A 17,875-nucleotide genomic window follows, 5' to 3' on the forward strand; every position below is an offset into this window, starting at 1 on the left:
GTGAATTTATAACATTTTAGACTTACCTTGCCTCGATACTGATAGCATCGTCCATGTACTGTATTTGTGAATATGACGTTTTTTGCTGTTTGTCTTAGCAGAAAAGAGCAAAAAAAATTTAAAACATAATTTGGCTTTGTTTAGAAAATTCAAACAATTAATTGATCAATACATTTCTCTTAATCATGCCAAATATGTTTCGCTCACCTTCCAAAACTCACTAAACGAAAATGAATATTTTCTACCGCATCATTGATTGTCTGTTAAATAATTCATTGACTACTAAACTAAGCATAGGGTTTAATGAAAGCACAAGATACACTTTCAGATACTCTTTTAACCCTTAAGTACCATGGCGGGGTCAAAATTGACCCCCCGCGTTTTTAATGCCAAGTTTCGCTACCGAAACATAGATTGAGCATTGCGCGCTTTCTGCTAATCTTCGACCGGTAGGTGATTTATCGATCTACGAAAATTCCGTTAGTTTATCTGTTACTACTTCAGAGTTAGGCACGCATAGGGTCAATTTTGACCCGCTTATGGTATAAGTGTTTCTAGTGCAATTAACGAGTAATTTGAAATGGCGGGGTGTAGTCGCAATAAACGTCCTCTGACACAGAAAGAACTTGAAGAAGAGGGACAAAAAATTATGGACAATGGACTAGATAGTGACAGTGAGTTTTTAGATTAGGCTAGTGAACACAGTGATCACGAAACAGACAGTGAAGAGGAATGGGACGATGATGACGAAAACAATTGGTAAATTAATAATTCCGAAACTGGTAGTGAATATTTGGGTGAAGAAAGTGATATAGCTGACTCAAGGGTTGTGTTTTATGGCAAAAATAAGTAGTCTAAAACTTCTCCCACCTTTTCTCGTACACGTAAGCATAATTTAATTAGTCATTTACCTGGTGTTATTGGAAAAGCTCGAGCTAGTATGCCAGAGAAACCAGTTGATGCTTGGGAATGTGTTATTAGCCACGATATATTGCAAGAAATTCTTGAGAAAACCAATGAACGAATAACTAATATGGCTTCTAAATATAATTTACACAATTTATCGTGTCAATATACCAATCATCTTGACATAATTGAATTAAAGGCCTTCTTAGGCTTATTATATTTAGCTGGGGTATTTAAATCCAATAATGAAGATTTAAGGTCTTTATTTGCTACGAATGGTACTGGCCGTGATATATTTCAAGCAACCATGTCACTAAACCGATTTTATTTTTTGCTTGGAAGCCTTTATTTTGACGACCCAGCTACTAGACAAGAACGTATTGCGCACGGAGATAAACTGGCAGCTATATCCAATATTTTTAATATGTTTATAATTAATTGCCAGTCCAATTATAGCTGTGGTGAATATCTCACAATAGATGAAATGCTTATTGCATTTAGAGGAAGGTACCAATTCAGGATGTATCTCAAAAATGAGCCAGACAAATACGGTCTGAAAATGCAGTGTTTAGTAAACTCTAAGACACATTATTTGCTAAATGGTTTTATATATACTGGAAAAGATACACGCAGAGCAAATCCAAAAAAGTTATCCATCCCAACTCTAGATGTTTTGACACTTATTCCACCAATTTCTGGTACAAATAGAAACATAACAGCAGATAATTGGTTTTCGTTCATTGAGCTCATAAAACAACTGAGAACCTATAAAATTTCATATGTTGGAACTCTAAAAAGAAATAAAAGAGAGATTCCTGCTGAATTTCAACCCCAAAAAAACAGGCCACCTAATTCTGCCTTATTTGGTTTTACAGGAAGCGAGAGCCTTGTATCTTTTGTTCCTAAGAAAAATCGTGCAGTGTTGTTAGTGTCAACTATGCATCGTTCCAATACAATGGTTAATGGAAAGCCAAAAATTATAAATTTTTACGAGACAAAAGGTGGGGTGGATTCATTGGATAAGAAATGTGCATGCCATAAAACTGGCAGAAGAACTCGTAGATGGCCTTAAGTAATATGGTTTCGCATTTTGGACATTGCAGGATTAAACGCTAACGTAATTTTTAATGGAGTTCAGCAAAATAACATAATGGAAAGAAGATTGTTTCTAACCACTTTAGGTCAAGAACTTATTAAGGCCCATTTAACTCGTAGAGCTCAGCAAACTTGTTTACCGAGAGAAATTCGTAGTGCCATTTTTAAAGTTTCCGGACTTCAGGAACCAATGCCTGCCGCAAATCCAGAGCCACAACGACGAAAAAAGAGGGGAAGGTGTAAAATATGTCCATATTCCAAAAACCAAAAGAAAGAAAGCTCATCGTGCTACAAATGTCGAGATTTTATTTGCAAAAATCATTCCCGCATACAGACGTTATGCATAAGCTGTGTTGAAAATTAAGGTAAAATCATGCTTGTAATTTTTGAGATACGAAATCTAAATCGATTTTTTTTATTTTAGATTTCACCATTGGATATAAAAAAACTGCACATTGTTATTATTTTGTTATACTTCGAGAAAGTGCATAGCTATGTTAATTTGACTGAATACAAAAGATTTTTTTAAATAAAGTTATATCTAATTAACCAAATTCGTTTATTTTTATATAAATGTAAAACTAGCTGTAAACAAAATAATTTAAAATGAAACAAGTTAAAAAAAGAATATTTTTTTATACAAAAAACAATGGGGGTCAAATTTGACCCTGCCATGGTACAAATGTTACTATTTTTGGCCATGGTAGTTAAGGGTTAACAATATTGGTCACTTCTTACCAAAAACAGCCAAATTTCTTTGATACCCTTTATCAGATTCGACAATTTAAACTTGTTTTCATCATTGACATTGAAAAGATATATCGACAAATCAACGTTAACCACAATCAAACTTTCTTACAAAATATTCTTTGGGGAAATATCCCTAACGAACGTAACGTGCTCTAGCTTATTAGTCACTCGCTGTGGTCTAAAAGAAATAGCTACTCTTCATACCACGAAATATCCCCTTGGTCCTGATGCACTTTTAAATCACACGTACGTCGATGATATTCTATATAGAACTAATAGCCTAGCTGAATAATATTCTGCTTATCATGAGCTAACCGCTATGTTAAATTATCACTGTGTTAATCTCCACAAATGGGTTTCCAATTCATCAGAATTATTAGCCAAATGTATACTCTTCTCAATAGAATTATAAAATATCTTTAACTAACTTGAATAGCAAGCGTTTAGGTGTCTCTTTACAGCTTCTAGAAGATTACTTTGCCATTTATATTCCAAGTTCTCTACCTACTAATAATATTTACACAAAAAAATTACACTGTCACTGGAAAGGTCTTTATCCAGAAACTATGGCTTTAAAAATTAAATTGCGACTACTTTCTTCCTGAATCTCTTAATTTTAAATAAAAAAAAATTCTTTTAAGATATACAGGCACCTGAGGTCTCTTACAGTACTCTCTTAGACAACGAACAAATTTCAAAAGTATAAATACACGGATTCGCCGAGGCCTCCAATTTGGACGCTATTTTATATTTTCGCACCATTTATACTGATAATAGAAATACCGGTAATATAAAAGACTATCAAATACAATCGAGCACTCGTTTAGGCTTTTGTATATTGTCATAAAGCCTTTGATACGGTAGAATTTAACAAAATCCTGGAAGCACTAGAAGCATGCCGCTTTGACTACCGATATACAAAGATAAGTCGCAGGCGACATAGTTTTGTTCTCGAACAACCTCAAGGAGATATGTAAAATGCTAGATGAACTTCAGTTTGTGTGTACCAGTGTGGGTCTTAAAATAAACATCTCCAAAGCAAAATTCGTGACAAATCTAGTACCTAGCGGAAATATCAATATTGGAGACAACAAAGTAGAGCTGGTCGAAAAATACATATACCTTGGACACGAAATAAAGATCACAAAAGATAACTAAACATGCAAACTACGAAGAAGAATAAACCTAGCATGGGCAGCCTATGTAAAACTCAAAGACATCTTTTAAGACGAAGAACAGGAGTTATCGATGTAATTTCCCGAATTGCCACACTGAAATGGAACTGGGCCAGACACGTCGCCCGAATCAGTGATAAAAGGTGGACAAAGACATTGCTTAAGTGAGGCCGAAGTTAGACAAAAGAAGTGGAGGTAGACCCCCTACTCGTTGGACTGACGATCTCAAGAAAATGTCAAGAAATTGGATAAAAATTGCTTAAGATAGAGCACAATGAACAAAAATGAGGAAGGTCTATGTCTAGAAGTAGACGCAAAGGCCTGGGTGATAGTGATAATACTAATAATAATGTCAACTGCACTTTATTCGCATTTAAATCTCATCTTATCCTTCTATCAATTCGTAGATTGGAGGTTTCAGCCATGTAATTGCTATCAAAATGGATTCAAAAAATAAATTCATATTTTGAATATCGTATTCACTTATCGATTCACCGATTACAAATCGCTTAATGTTGGATAAATTCCTTTCCCCCTCACTGGAATACTTATATCGCGAATAGAGTAACCTTAATTCATTATCTCACTTCTTTCTCACGGAAACATGCGTTGTGCATGTGCAGGTAATATCTGTAGCACACAAGACAAGAAGATTACCTTATTAGCCTTACTGTCGTAAGGCATCTCTTAGACGATCAACTATATTGCACAATATTGCAAATTGTGCAATATAATTAATCGTCTAGCGCTAATATTGAAAATCGCGCAATGATTGACACAAAGTTTGAGCTTACTTAATTTTTATTGTGCCATATTTTACCATTGCATCGTGTAGTGTCAGTATTGCGTAATAATTTTTATTCTGTGCTTTGTCTAACGCACAAATCACACGGGATCTAATTATTCTCCGACTAAACACGAAAACATTGCGCAGTTCGTATTATTGTACAATATATTTGAACGTTTGGATAGAAAGCGTCATTCAATCTTCTTGTACAATAAATTTATTATACAATGGTATTGTAGGTCTAGGGGCCGCCTAACTCTCTCTCGAAAATGCACTTTTTTGAAAAAATAACTTTGCAATTTTCAAATTTTCAGATTTTTGGCGGTGTTACTCGAATAACTGTTATTCGACAATATTAAGAAAGATATTTAGGAAGATGCATTAAAAGTAGAAACTAATGAAGAAGAAACTGAAACTATTGAGACAGAAAAAGAATATGTCGACGCTCCTTTAAATAGTTTTAAAGATGGAAATATTTTATGGCATGTCACTGCTGAACACGTAAATATTATTCACTCAGAAAAACGAGTTAGGAAAGAAAGACCTGCTACAAGATGAAAAACATAAACAGGAAATACTTTGACAGATAGATACCTCAAAGAAAGTGACCAAAATTGCCGTGGATGACGAAAACAGCGAACTGCCGAAATTTATTAAAATAAATATATCTTAGAGATATTTATTAAAATAAATATATCGTACTTTACTGTCTTTTATTTGTATTGAAGTAGAATCTCAGAATATGTCTAAAGCAGGCCCTTCATTAATCTATACGAATCAGACGGTTGTTAATATTTTTTGAGTGGTTAACAAACAAAAAATTTTGAGGCTTACTCTCTTAGACAAACTAGTAATTCTATCCAAATAAGTAACAATTATTTAAATTTATTAATCCAAAACTTCTTTTATTTTAAAAAATCCACAAGGAAAATAATTCCTTGTGGTTCAAGTTCAGTTGCCAGCCGTAGTCCGTTTGAAGAGGTTTACTCTCCGGACACTGGAACTCACTTAAGCATGGGTGTATGTTACCTGAAGTAAAATCTAATCAAAATATTAAACATCATATAATATTATCAACATCATGTACAATCTTTGGTAACATTTTTCATTTTAAAGGGTTTTTACCCAAATATTTTGGTGGCTCAGGCATGGTAACCTGTATTTTAACCTGATGATGGAACAGTTGTTCCGAAAACGTTCGTGCTTGTAATGTTGCCCTTTTAAGGGTTTTTATAAAATAAAATATACCCACATACAAAGACTAACCTCTTTTCTTTTATTTTAGGTTTGCTTATTCTGCCGATCATACATTATTGGTTCGCTTCTTTAAGTTTTCAGATAACTTTTAGATAACTTACTAACAAATACTCCAGTGCACATTTCCTAGAACAAGTTTAACTCAATTAGTGCATCTCGTAACTTTCAGCTCCATTTGTGTATTTAGCCTACCGATAGAATTTACCGAGAGTTCCATTAGATCCCATTGATTTGGGCTACAATTTTCACGTGATTACACACAGATGCATTATACTCTGATTTACACATCACTTCACTAAACTAACTATAAGAGATTAATCATTTTCAGTCTTCGTATATCTACAATATTCAGGAGTTGTACGAATTTTGAGTTGGTAACTTCAAGTAAATTCCCACGATTGACTCTATTACAGCTTGAATAATAGACCCACAAATGAAGGTTCTTGTTTCCAGTGACTTACTTGTCACAAAAGTGGTTTACTACTTGTTGCTCTTATAAACTAACTAAAACCTTTGTTTATAGTTTTTCGTGTTAAAATGTAGTAAATTTATAAAGTAAAATATTATTACATTTACAAAACAATGTTTTAGTGTACCGCCGACCATAGCCAATTTGATACAGAATATGAAATAATTTTGGTTTTTGCTTTTGGATGATTCGTTTTCAAGAAATGCTGACACACCAATAAATTGGACAATTTGGGCAGCCATTTTCAAGCAGCCATTTTGAAAAAAAAATTCACATAGTTTAATATATGTTTTTACCTATTAGAAGTTTGATTTTCAAATATCATTTACACTATAAATAAAATTCATTTTAAAAAAATATGATTTTTAGAAGAACGTGATCTTAAAAGGTTACTACAAAAAAACTACATAGATAGAAATTACTCATATGTATAAAACTCACAAATTTGGTAATGTAAACTAAACAGAGGTTGCTTGTCAAATTAAACGTAATACTTGGCCGATTTGAAATTAGGCTCCACCCACGATGCGCATTCGACCACAACACAATTTGTCCTTATTATTTCATGGCCCTTCGAAGTGCAAAGTACTTGTATAGTCTGCGACAAAGTTTTTTTTTTATTTTACTTATGTTTAAAGTTACTGTGTGTTGAGAAAATATCGTATTACAATAAATTTGACTTTTTAAATAATTATTGTTAAGTATTTTAAATTATAAACATGGATTTTCATTCAAAATTAGAAGGCAAAGTCTTGTCTGGACAATCGAGGGAGGTAATAGCAAATGTAATTATTTTTATGCAGAGAGAAGCGATGCAAAATTCGCATGTTAAAGATTTTTAAAAAGTTCAAGAGCGTGCTTCCTTAGCAACGGGAGTAAGTATAGCCACTATAAAACGGATCTCTCGTGAAATGAAAAATATAGAAGAAGGTGCTTCTACATCATTTTCGACTCCTAACAAAAGAATGAGATCTGCCCCAAAATCCAACGTGGGCGATTTTGACAAAGGTTTACTTCGGCGTATAATAATAAATTATTATGTCACGGAAAAACGAGTTCCTACAATGCGACATATAAAAAAAAATTAATGAAGACAATATCTATACAGGGTCGCATGAAACTTTAAGAAAAGTGATGAGAGATATGGGATTTCGATGGAAGAAAGCGAAGACTGACAGGAAAATCCTAATGGAAAAACCCGATGTACAAGTGCTCCGGAGGAAGTTTTTTAGAAATATTAAACAATATAGGGAAGAAAATCGGCCCATAATTTACATGGATGAAACTTATATTCATTCCTCTCATATCCGTGACAGATACTGGGGAGACAATACCACCGAAGGTTTGCACAAGCCAGTGTCCAAAGAGCAAAGGCTGATTATTGTTCACGCCGGTCATAAAAATATTTATGACTTGCTAAAATGCTAAAATGCCAAAGATCCTAAGAATAAAAGTATATGACTATAATATAAAATATTACGACTAGTAAAAATTAAGTATAAACTCTAGTATAAAAATTAAGTTATAGATGTTTCGTCGGTATGTTCCAGGTATAAGATTAACTACTGTTCTTTTATTTTTATACAGTTTACTGTAACGCAAATGTAAAGCTTTCATCTCTGCCAATATTCCACTTATAAAATTACAGAACGAAACATTTAAAGAAGTGTTCGAAAAAACTGCCGCTTCAACATGACTGAATGGTCAATAATAATGAGTCAAATAAAATATAATTATTAGAAGAATTTTTTTACCAAGTAACAAAAACAAAATATTTTGTATTTTGAGAAAAATTTGGGAAGGAAAAATTGAAACGTCAAAATAACATACAATATAGACATATCATAGAAGTTCCATTAATAAATAAGGTCACTCTCTGTAAACTTGTAGTATGGAGTGTACCAACGAGGCGAAGAGACCGAGCGCATTATGTATCTCTTTTCTTCCGAATGCGTTCTCACTTAATTTTCCACGCAAGTGGACAAATTTGTCAAGTATCACCTTAAATTTGACAAGCGGGTGCTCATTATTAGGTGTGGCTCCTAATGTGTCACTTTTTATTTGTCTTTCAAACACATTTTTTATTGTTACATTGATTATTTATATTGATTATTGTTATATTATATAGCAGGTTACAATGAAGGAAGTTAAAAAAAAATTATAAAAACTTGAAAATTACACGTAAAAATTAAATATGTATGGGGTCATTGTAGGATTTTACTTGGGTATTTACGTTGATTTAACTAGCATTGGATTTTAAAGGTAAATAGGGGGCATTAATCAACGATTTTGTATTTCAATGTGTTATGGAACAATATCAAATATTAAACTAATCGTTTTTAAAGAAGTGAAAAGTGATAAGCTTTTTTTGTTTTAGCTACCCCTGTATATGCTGATAATAGAATCAACTCTAATTGCTGCAGGTGTGGCGGTACATCCAGGTAAGAGTTAGTATAACTAACACACGTCCAAAGTAGTTGTGTCAGTTTAAATAGTTAGCTGCCGAGAGATCGTATATTCTCCAAAATTACTTACTTGGTAGAGAAGCAAATAAACCGTAACACTTGTTAGCTAAACTTAGTTAATTCGACTAAATTAAACGTCTTATAAATCTTACAATCGAATTTTATGAAGGCGTTTTTATAACATGTAAGATTTAGTAACAAAATTTTTTAAATAAATGTTTATAATCCCGGATTTGCAACGATTAACTTAAAATTTTGAAAGTAGTTAAAAAATAGCTCAAAAATTAATATCTATACTATGGCAATATGTGTTTTTCCTCTAGGGATGGTTACCACCCCAACTCCGGGGTGGAAGAACTGTATCACCAAAAAAGGATTGTGGTCCCTAGATTAGTAAATTTTAAGCAAAAATGTTCTTATTTTTCCGAAAAATATTTTTAGATCCATTCGTGACTAAAAGTTTACAAATTACAGGTCAAAAAGCATTTATTTAACAAGTTAGATACCACAATGCATAGTAAAAAAAAAGTTCAGTGGCCCAAAATATTACTATTATACTATATTGTACGTTACAGTATTAGTTTGGGCATTTTAAATGGTTATTTTTCAGTTTGAGTACAAAATCTTACAATTTTATTGTTTTTTACAATTGTTTTAATTAAGAAGCACGTGTGCATCTCGTGGCCACAAATAATTTTTGGATTCATGCAGCCATGTGATGCACAATTGCTTCTCGTACAAGACAAGAATGAACCTGTCCTAACTTGTTTATTTTATACGTTATGGCCCGTTTTCACGCTACGTCTTATTGTACGTTTTGTGGGTCATATAAAACGTACGACAAAATGTACGTTTTGTCCAGTGTATACACACTAAGTTTTCCCTTCCCTTTTCATTCTTATTTCTAATTCAGAGTCTTGAGTTGTGTGAAGTTTGTTTAGTGTTTTTTTATTATGGAGGAAACACGGCTGCTTTCTTTTATTTTTTCAACTATAAAGATACTACGACTGAGGAAAAAGGGGATGAAGAGGGAAAAGACAAGATGGTCAAGAGAGTTGGCTTCTAAAAATAAGCCAGTATTCCCACGTCTCGTTACTAAAAGAGGCGAACCAGATGATTGGCGCAATTATTTGCGAATGGACACCTCAGCCTATTGTCAATTGCTAGAGTTGGTAACACCATACATATTGAAATAAGACACCTCATGAGAAAAGCCATTACACCCCATGAAAGACTCACAGCAACTCTCAGATATCTTACAAAAGGACGCAGCGTCAAGGACTTGGAATTCACAATCATTATCACAACTACTTAAAAACTTTTATACAATTCAATAAATTCCCCAAGAAAATCGTGGCTGCCAGACAATGAAAGCTCTTCAGAAGACATTGCTATTGATTATAACACACGCCTGATATGGGATACTATAGATGGTCAGAACTTGAAAAATATTACATTGAGTGTTCAAGACTCGGGTATTAAAGCTGAGTTTCTTGAGATGTATTATAAAAAACCCCTCGACTATTTGTACATGACGATATTATTGAATGGATTGTGCAAGAAACCAATCGATATGCACATTATAAATTATATATTGGTGGTCACGGTCTAGAATTTATAAAGATTAGATACAAATGCCGAAGAAATAAAGACATTTGTGGTCATTCTTGTCTAGATGAGATTTTAAAGATTGCCAAAGATGTGTTTTTATTGGTCAACAAATCCATTATACGAAAACAAAATAAAGTATCTTATGTCACGTACAGATTTTAATTACTACCTGCCATTTTACACTTAAGTGACAATGAAAATCGTGACAAAGAACGTTGACTGCATAAACTACCACTCCTTTGGGGTAATCGTTTGTACAGTCGAGGTTTACGGTCGTTTAATGGAGCAGCTAGTATCAAATTTTATAAGAGTGGTAATTCTGGGGAAAGAACTCTTCATTGATGAAATTGTAGTTCCGTCTAGGACCGAATGTCAATTAGGCAGTTTAATTATAAAAAACAACATCCGGATAGTGTTGTGGTTTGTTTAGCTAAGAACTTATTAGATGTTAGATGTACCATATACACAGATAATTTTAATACTAGCGGTCTCTCTTTGTCAACCGTTTTCCATCCACCCTGAATGTAGGTCTCTCGCAATTGTTTCCATCTTTCTCTTGCGCCAATCTAATCCACTGTTTGCCTGCCACTGCTCTTATGTCACCTACACATCTCTTTTGAGGTCTTCCCATGTTTCTTGTTGTCGTCCTTGGTCTCCATTCTAGAATTCTCCGTGTTCGCCTATTGTCATGATATCGGGCTACGTGACCTGCTTAGCGCCATTTCATTTTTGTAATTTCTTCCACAATATCCCTAATCTTCGTTCTACGTCTTATCTCGGTGTTTCTAATCTTGTCTCTCAATGATATATTCCAAGCATGATTCGTTCCATTGCTCTTTGCGTTGTTTTTAATTTTTTAGCAAATGTTTTGGTAAGGGCTACTGTTTCCAAGCCGTAGGTACAAACTGGTAGTATGCATGTGTTATACACCTTTTTCTTTAAATTTACAGGAATGGAGGTGTTTTTCAAGATATATGCTATTTTGCCGAAAACGCCCCATGCCAGTTGTGTTCTTCTTTTAATTTCAGCATCTTGATTTGGTTTTCCTAGTTTGATGACATGACCTAGATATACAAAATGTTCAACATTTTCTATGGTATGATTCTGTATTGTTATATTTGTCTGGTTTGGGCTCAGTATTTTTGTTTTACTGTAGTTCACTTTTAAGCCTGCCGCTCCTGAAACTGCATTTAATTGTTGTAACATATCATTTAGTTCTTGGATATTATCGGCTATTAAAACTTTGTCATCTGCAAATCTCAAGTAGTTTAAGTATGATCCGTCGACGTTGATACCCTTGTTGTTCCATTCTAGTTTCTTAAAAATGTCTTCTAGAGCAAGGGTAAATAGTTTGGTAGAGATGGTGTCTCATTGTCTTACTCCCCGTTGTAGTCTTATGGGATTAGTTTTTGTGTTTTCGTCCAGCTTTATCTGCATGGTGGCATTTTCATATATGTTTTTAATTATGTTAGTGTATCTTGAATCAAAACGTGCGTTTTCTAGAGATTCAGGCACTGCCCATAATTCGATGGAATCAAATGCTTTATGGAAATCGACGAACGCCATATGAATTGGAACATTATACTCGGTGCATTTTTCTATCAGTGTTCTTACGGTGTGCAAGTGGTCTATGGTACTAAAATGTTTTCTGAATCCAGCCTGCTCGATAGATTGATAGAAATCGAGCTTATGTGTTAGGCGGTTGGTTATGATTTTAGTTAGTAATTTATACAGATGTGATAGCAAGGATATTGGTCGGTAATTCTCGATGTGTTTGCTTTGTCTCCTTTCTTGAATAGTATCGGAGTTGTACCATTCTTGAGGAATCTTTCGTTCATCAATTACTTTATTAAATAAAATATTTAATACCTGTTCCATTTTTCTCCCACCAATTTTCAACATTTCAACTGTAATTTGATCCTCTTCCGGACATTTATTCGTTTTTAGTTGATTTAGGGCGGTATCTAGCGGAGCTGCTAAACAAAAATACAAATTTGGTGGGACCTTTGGTGAAACAAAAAACTGAATTAATAATTAATAATTTCTAAACTTTCTGTCACGAATAACTCTATAACTCACGAAGTCTCACGAATAATTGACGTTTCGAAAAAAACTGTACCGAACATTTTTATCTTTAAATTCTCCATTCTACCATGCTTTCCTTTTGATAAAGTTTTTACACACCCGAGTTGGGGTGGTAATCATCCCCAGAGAAAAATTACATATTGTCATAGGGTATATTTTGATCTTTGGCTATTTTCTACCTACTGTGAAAATTTCAAGCAAATCCATGCATATTAAAAGAATTCTAAACAGAAAACCGACATATCCAGGACTATTAGAAAAATAAAGCATTTTTAGAGCATGTCGGGGAAAAATGTATAGGTATCGATAAAAAACATTTACTGAAGAACTTCAAAATATAACTAAAATTCCAAAAGTATTGAGTTTTTTTCAAACATAGAACGGTATAGAAATCGGACTAAAAGCAAAAAACACAAGCAAGATACAATTTAATCGATCAATTAAATTACATTTCCTACTGACAGAAGAAATAATCGCAAAGGACAAAAGATCGGGTGTAATGAAAATTTCAAATATCGTTAAGAATCATCGCTTTGAAATGGTTCAAAAGTTTTGTTTGTTTCGACCCAATTAATTAAAATTTATGTCTTGTGATTTAAGTAGTAATAAAGAAACTCTTTGTTATTAAAAATTAGCTACTTCAAATTAATTTCAAGAAAATGTCCCCAAAAGGACATAAGTACATGATATGGTTCATATTTTTTTAACATTTTGCATTCGATCTAATTCAGTATTATTATTAGTTAATTTTGAAAAAGAATTACTCTCCATATTTTAGAAATGAACGGCAAAATATATGACTATTACCCTAAAGCTAGTATATTTTGTGATACAGAGTGTTAAAAATCAAATAATTAGTTGGACGGTTTCAAGAAACTATGGATATTTTTATCAGTGGAAACAAAAATATTGATTAATAATCATACATATTATGTATCTTACTGTAACCTCGGAAATCTTTTTTGGATGGTGCTAGAAAGGTCACCAATGGAGACACTGCAGACGGCAGCCAGATGGTTAGTGGAGAGCGAGTCGTGGGTTCGAAACTAGCTTTTGAAACCAGGAATGGGTCCAACGGACGAAGTAAGTAAAGATAGGAGAAGAGGTATTAGAAAAGATACAGAAATAAACAAAAAGATAGATGGGTAAAATTACCAAAGATATGATAAGATAGGGAACAGGGCGCCACTTAATTTTTTGGGGTTTAAGGAGAAAATTAAGAAACCTCAGAAAAGAAAAGAAATAAAGAAAGATATTTTGGTGCTGAGACCAAATCCAAGGAAAGATACCAACAATTAATTATTAAATAAATTTGGTCAATACACTATATAAACAAATAATGAACATATTAGGTGGACTCCGAGCATCTACTTACCTACGAAAATTATTCGGCCTGATCTTTCTACTGGTTAAAGGTATAGTAATATTTAAAGGTAAAAAGCAAATATTCAGAGTTATGGTTATATCAGGAAACTTGTTATTAGTCGACAAATAAAATACATACATAAAACAAAAACAATATATTCAACAACACAATGATGTCGGCTGAATGTACATACAAGTAATAAAAATACACCATCAATTATGAAATGGTGGTGTACACATAAAAATAAGCAAAAATATGAATAGTAAGTACCTTTACAAATACAACAATATAATAATGCACAGGTTCAATTATCAGCGAAGAGATCCTGATAGTGAGTAAGAAAAAAATTCAACCTAGGTTGATTAAAGAAGGTCTCTCTTTGCTGTTTAATGGCATATCTCGAGATACTGGGTTAAAAATGCATAGCAATTATAGCCAATAACAAAAATTAATCAAATCTAAATTTACAAGAATACAAAAAGGTTACCGAAATAAAAATTTAACCAAACCGCACTTGGTTAAGTTGATTATCTATCTCGCACTGTTATTTAATGATTGAGAACTAAATGTTCGTAATTATGTTTATTGAAATTTCTTAGTAGCTGATGGAAAGTTCGTAAGAAAATATTGAATATAAAAATCATTAGTTACTCTCAACTACAGGTGAAGACATGGATGCAATTAGATTCGCCCAGATGATTGAAAAAAATATGATACCATACCATATTATTCGTCCCGATAAGTGGAGATACTAAGATTATGGTAACTTACAGTAATTCCTGATGACTGCTGCACTATTTCACTGAAGTTAATTTACTTTATTATAATACTTTACTTGTATCAAGCACTGAAGTTAATTAAAATTAAAGGTACTATATACCAATATTTAATCTAATATGATATTAGATCAAAAAACTTAAATATTAAAGTGTATACACACTTAGAAAGCAAATGCACAGATAAAGTAACACAGAGATGATAATGTGAGCGAAGCATCTTTACTCGACGAATGCCCACCGAGAAGTGGTCTCCTTTCTGCAAAACTTTACCAAACTACCAAGAAAAAGGTGGGGAAAATGACAATCAGCCTGTATCTATTTCTAAGAAGACAAAAAGATTCTAAAGAACATCGAAACTAACGATACCCTTCTAGCTAGGAACGTGATGAAATACAAAATCCCCGGAATTACGTTTTCTTCAGAAAAATTACGACAACGTGCCTTCGGCGATATTTAACAAATTTATCAGAAAGGAACCCGGCTTTAGAGCCGGAAGGAATTAACCGAGGATTACCTAAATCGTTGTTTTTAAATAAGTAGGTAGATTGTTTCGTAATATTTCGGTAATTTTCAATAAAATTTCCTTATGGCCAACCAACCAACCGCGTATATATTATTTGCAAATACGGCCATCGGCGTCGTCTCAGCAACGGAGTAAAAGGATTAGAAATAATTTAATATATTAACTATAAAAAAATGTTACATTACCAATCTACCAATCTTCATTTTCATTTATATATATATATATATATATATATATATATATATATACATGTCCAAAAGTTTGGAATATGTACAAATAAAATATCTACGCCTATGGTGGTTTTAAAACTGTTGTTGATATTCATTCTAGAGCGTTTTTAAATTAAATTGATAAAAAAATTAAATCGTTTTTGTATGATTTTGGTCACATTCAACTGATTAGCGTATTAAAATAAATTATTTCAGTTATTCTTTAAATTTGAATTGAGCCTTTTAAAAATGCCTAGAAACGTGACATCTCATTTTGGCAGATCTAGAGTAATTGCTTTGTTACATCAGGGATTTAGTCAAAGTTATATCGCGAATATTGTTGATGTTGTTCAGAGTGCTGTATAGAAAATTAAAAAAAAAATCCCAGATAAAAATGACGGATCGTCCCGGAAGTGGTAGAAGTCGATGTACAACAGTAGCACAAGACCGGCAAATTTGAGTTTATGGGGAGAACGACTCCGACTCCGAAACCAGATCGAATATCTCGGCGTGTTGTTTACACAAACATTACGCTGGAGTGACGATACGGACAGAACCTGTAATAAGGTTAGGAGCCGACTCGGACTTCTCAACGCTCTTAGTGGCAAATTCGGTCGCACACACACACGTACACTTATTCATACATACAAAACATTCATCAGACCGGTCATTGAGTACAAATCTTGTATTTGTGCTGTGATGCCCAAACATCTCAACAATAGACTACTGACACTGGAAAGGAGAATCTTAAGTAAACTAAACAGAAAACGTTACGAGTATCCTTCCGCACACATTCATCGCCTGTCGAACGTCCAGCTCATCAATGAGAGGCTTTCCTCTCTGAGCAGGAGTTACACAATTCGCACCATCCGGGGCCAAAACCTCAGAGCCCAAAGCATCCTCAAAACTACCTGTTCATCCCTCGGCAATGTATTCAGAAGAAAACCCAAACCCAAACTCCCATTCCTACCCGCCATTCTGCTGGAACTCGCCAGCAACGAGCTCCCTGATGAATACATTGACATACAGGAGGCAACTCCTCTCTTTTACCGTCGCTTAAATAATACTAAATGTTCACTTCGAACTGACACTGACAGGGGGATCGGTTTTCTGTGGTTTTCCGATCCCATTGCACAACGATACCTGTCTGTTTTTTGAGGTACCAGTCCACAGCTGCCCTCACGCGTCGCGATATACATACAAATTTAATAAAAATTAATAATTTATAATTCATTTTCATATATTTACTAATTCTGTTTTAGATAAAAAAAAATTCTGAAAAGAACCGTTCACTTACATACCTTTCGCCCCCGATTGTCCAGGACTAGATGAGAGCAGCAACCTCCAACAAACAAACACACCGCACACCAGTAGACACAATACCAAAATCCAGTGCCATTACACCCAACACAAAGAAAAACACGTCCTGAAGAGGCAAAAGCCTAAAACAGGACAGCACAGCTAACCAATCCCAAGAAAACATCCAAAAGCGCAAAAGACAAACACACAACAATGGTACCGGCAAATAACATTAATACATTGATACATAAAATTACGTTTTGTGAAGATGTCACACAAATTTTTTGTCATAAAATGATACTTAATCAAATTTCAAAGTGTAACAATTCAAGTTGTTACATTTTTTAACTAATTTCTTTTCCTAAACGATATATTTTTTCAGTTCCAAACCGTAACATTTCCAAATTTTACACTTCAAAATTGGGTAACATGGCTTAGACTTGATGATTTTCGAGCTTGACGTAGCCAATTGCACTTCCGTAGGATTATGAATTAGTAGGTTCGGTAGGCTTATAAAGATGAATAAGTCAAATTGACCACCTATAGTATTTTATACAAATTGGATCTAGAATCTTATGCAAAATCTAAAAATGCAAATGCACACATTGGGATGTTCTTAAAAACACCAAGTTACTATTCACTTCCGACATAACCGGAGACTTCAGGTATAACCGGAAGTAGCAAAATATTTTGGCAAAATAGTGGCAAGTTCACCATAACTTCTAATCCCCATAAATCAATTTTCATAAATATCGTGTAAGTACTTTCCGATATATAAATAGTGGAAGCTCGTCGTGAAAGCACAAGAACAATCCTGTTCCCTGGAAGTAAAGGACACTATGTCCATTTTTATCAAAATTGGGATTATTGCACTTCTGAATATACCTTTTCTGGCTCTATACAGAGATAAACCATACTATGTCCAGAGACCATTTTACGGCAACTTACTGACTTTTTAATAAACATCAAGTCCACTTCCAGTCAGAGGTAAACAACACCATATGAACTTGGTGTTCACCAAATCTAAACTACACTACAATCTTATAGTAAAGAGTCAGCGATTGAAGGTTTGCAAGGTTATGTTTTTAAACACACTTTG

General features: G+C 33.6%; 1 protein-coding gene across 1 annotated transcript in view; it reads left to right on the forward strand.

The window, feature by feature from the left end:
• The window catches only part of Sol1, a 941,015-nt gene that overhangs the window by 607,119 nt on the left and 316,021 nt on the right, over positions 1-17,875 (forward strand). Inside the window, exon 3 of the mRNA XM_072532789.1 lies at positions 8,817-8,880. Coding sequence (XP_072388890.1) covers positions 8,817-8,880 — 64 coding nt within the window. The remainder of the gene's footprint in view (positions 1-8,816; positions 8,881-17,875) is intronic.

Source organism: Diabrotica undecimpunctata, chromosome 5, assembly GCF_040954645.1.
Source record: "Diabrotica undecimpunctata isolate CICGRU chromosome 5, icDiaUnde3, whole genome shotgun sequence".
Classification (NCBI taxonomy): Eukaryota; Metazoa; Arthropoda; class Insecta; order Coleoptera; family Chrysomelidae; genus Diabrotica; species Diabrotica undecimpunctata.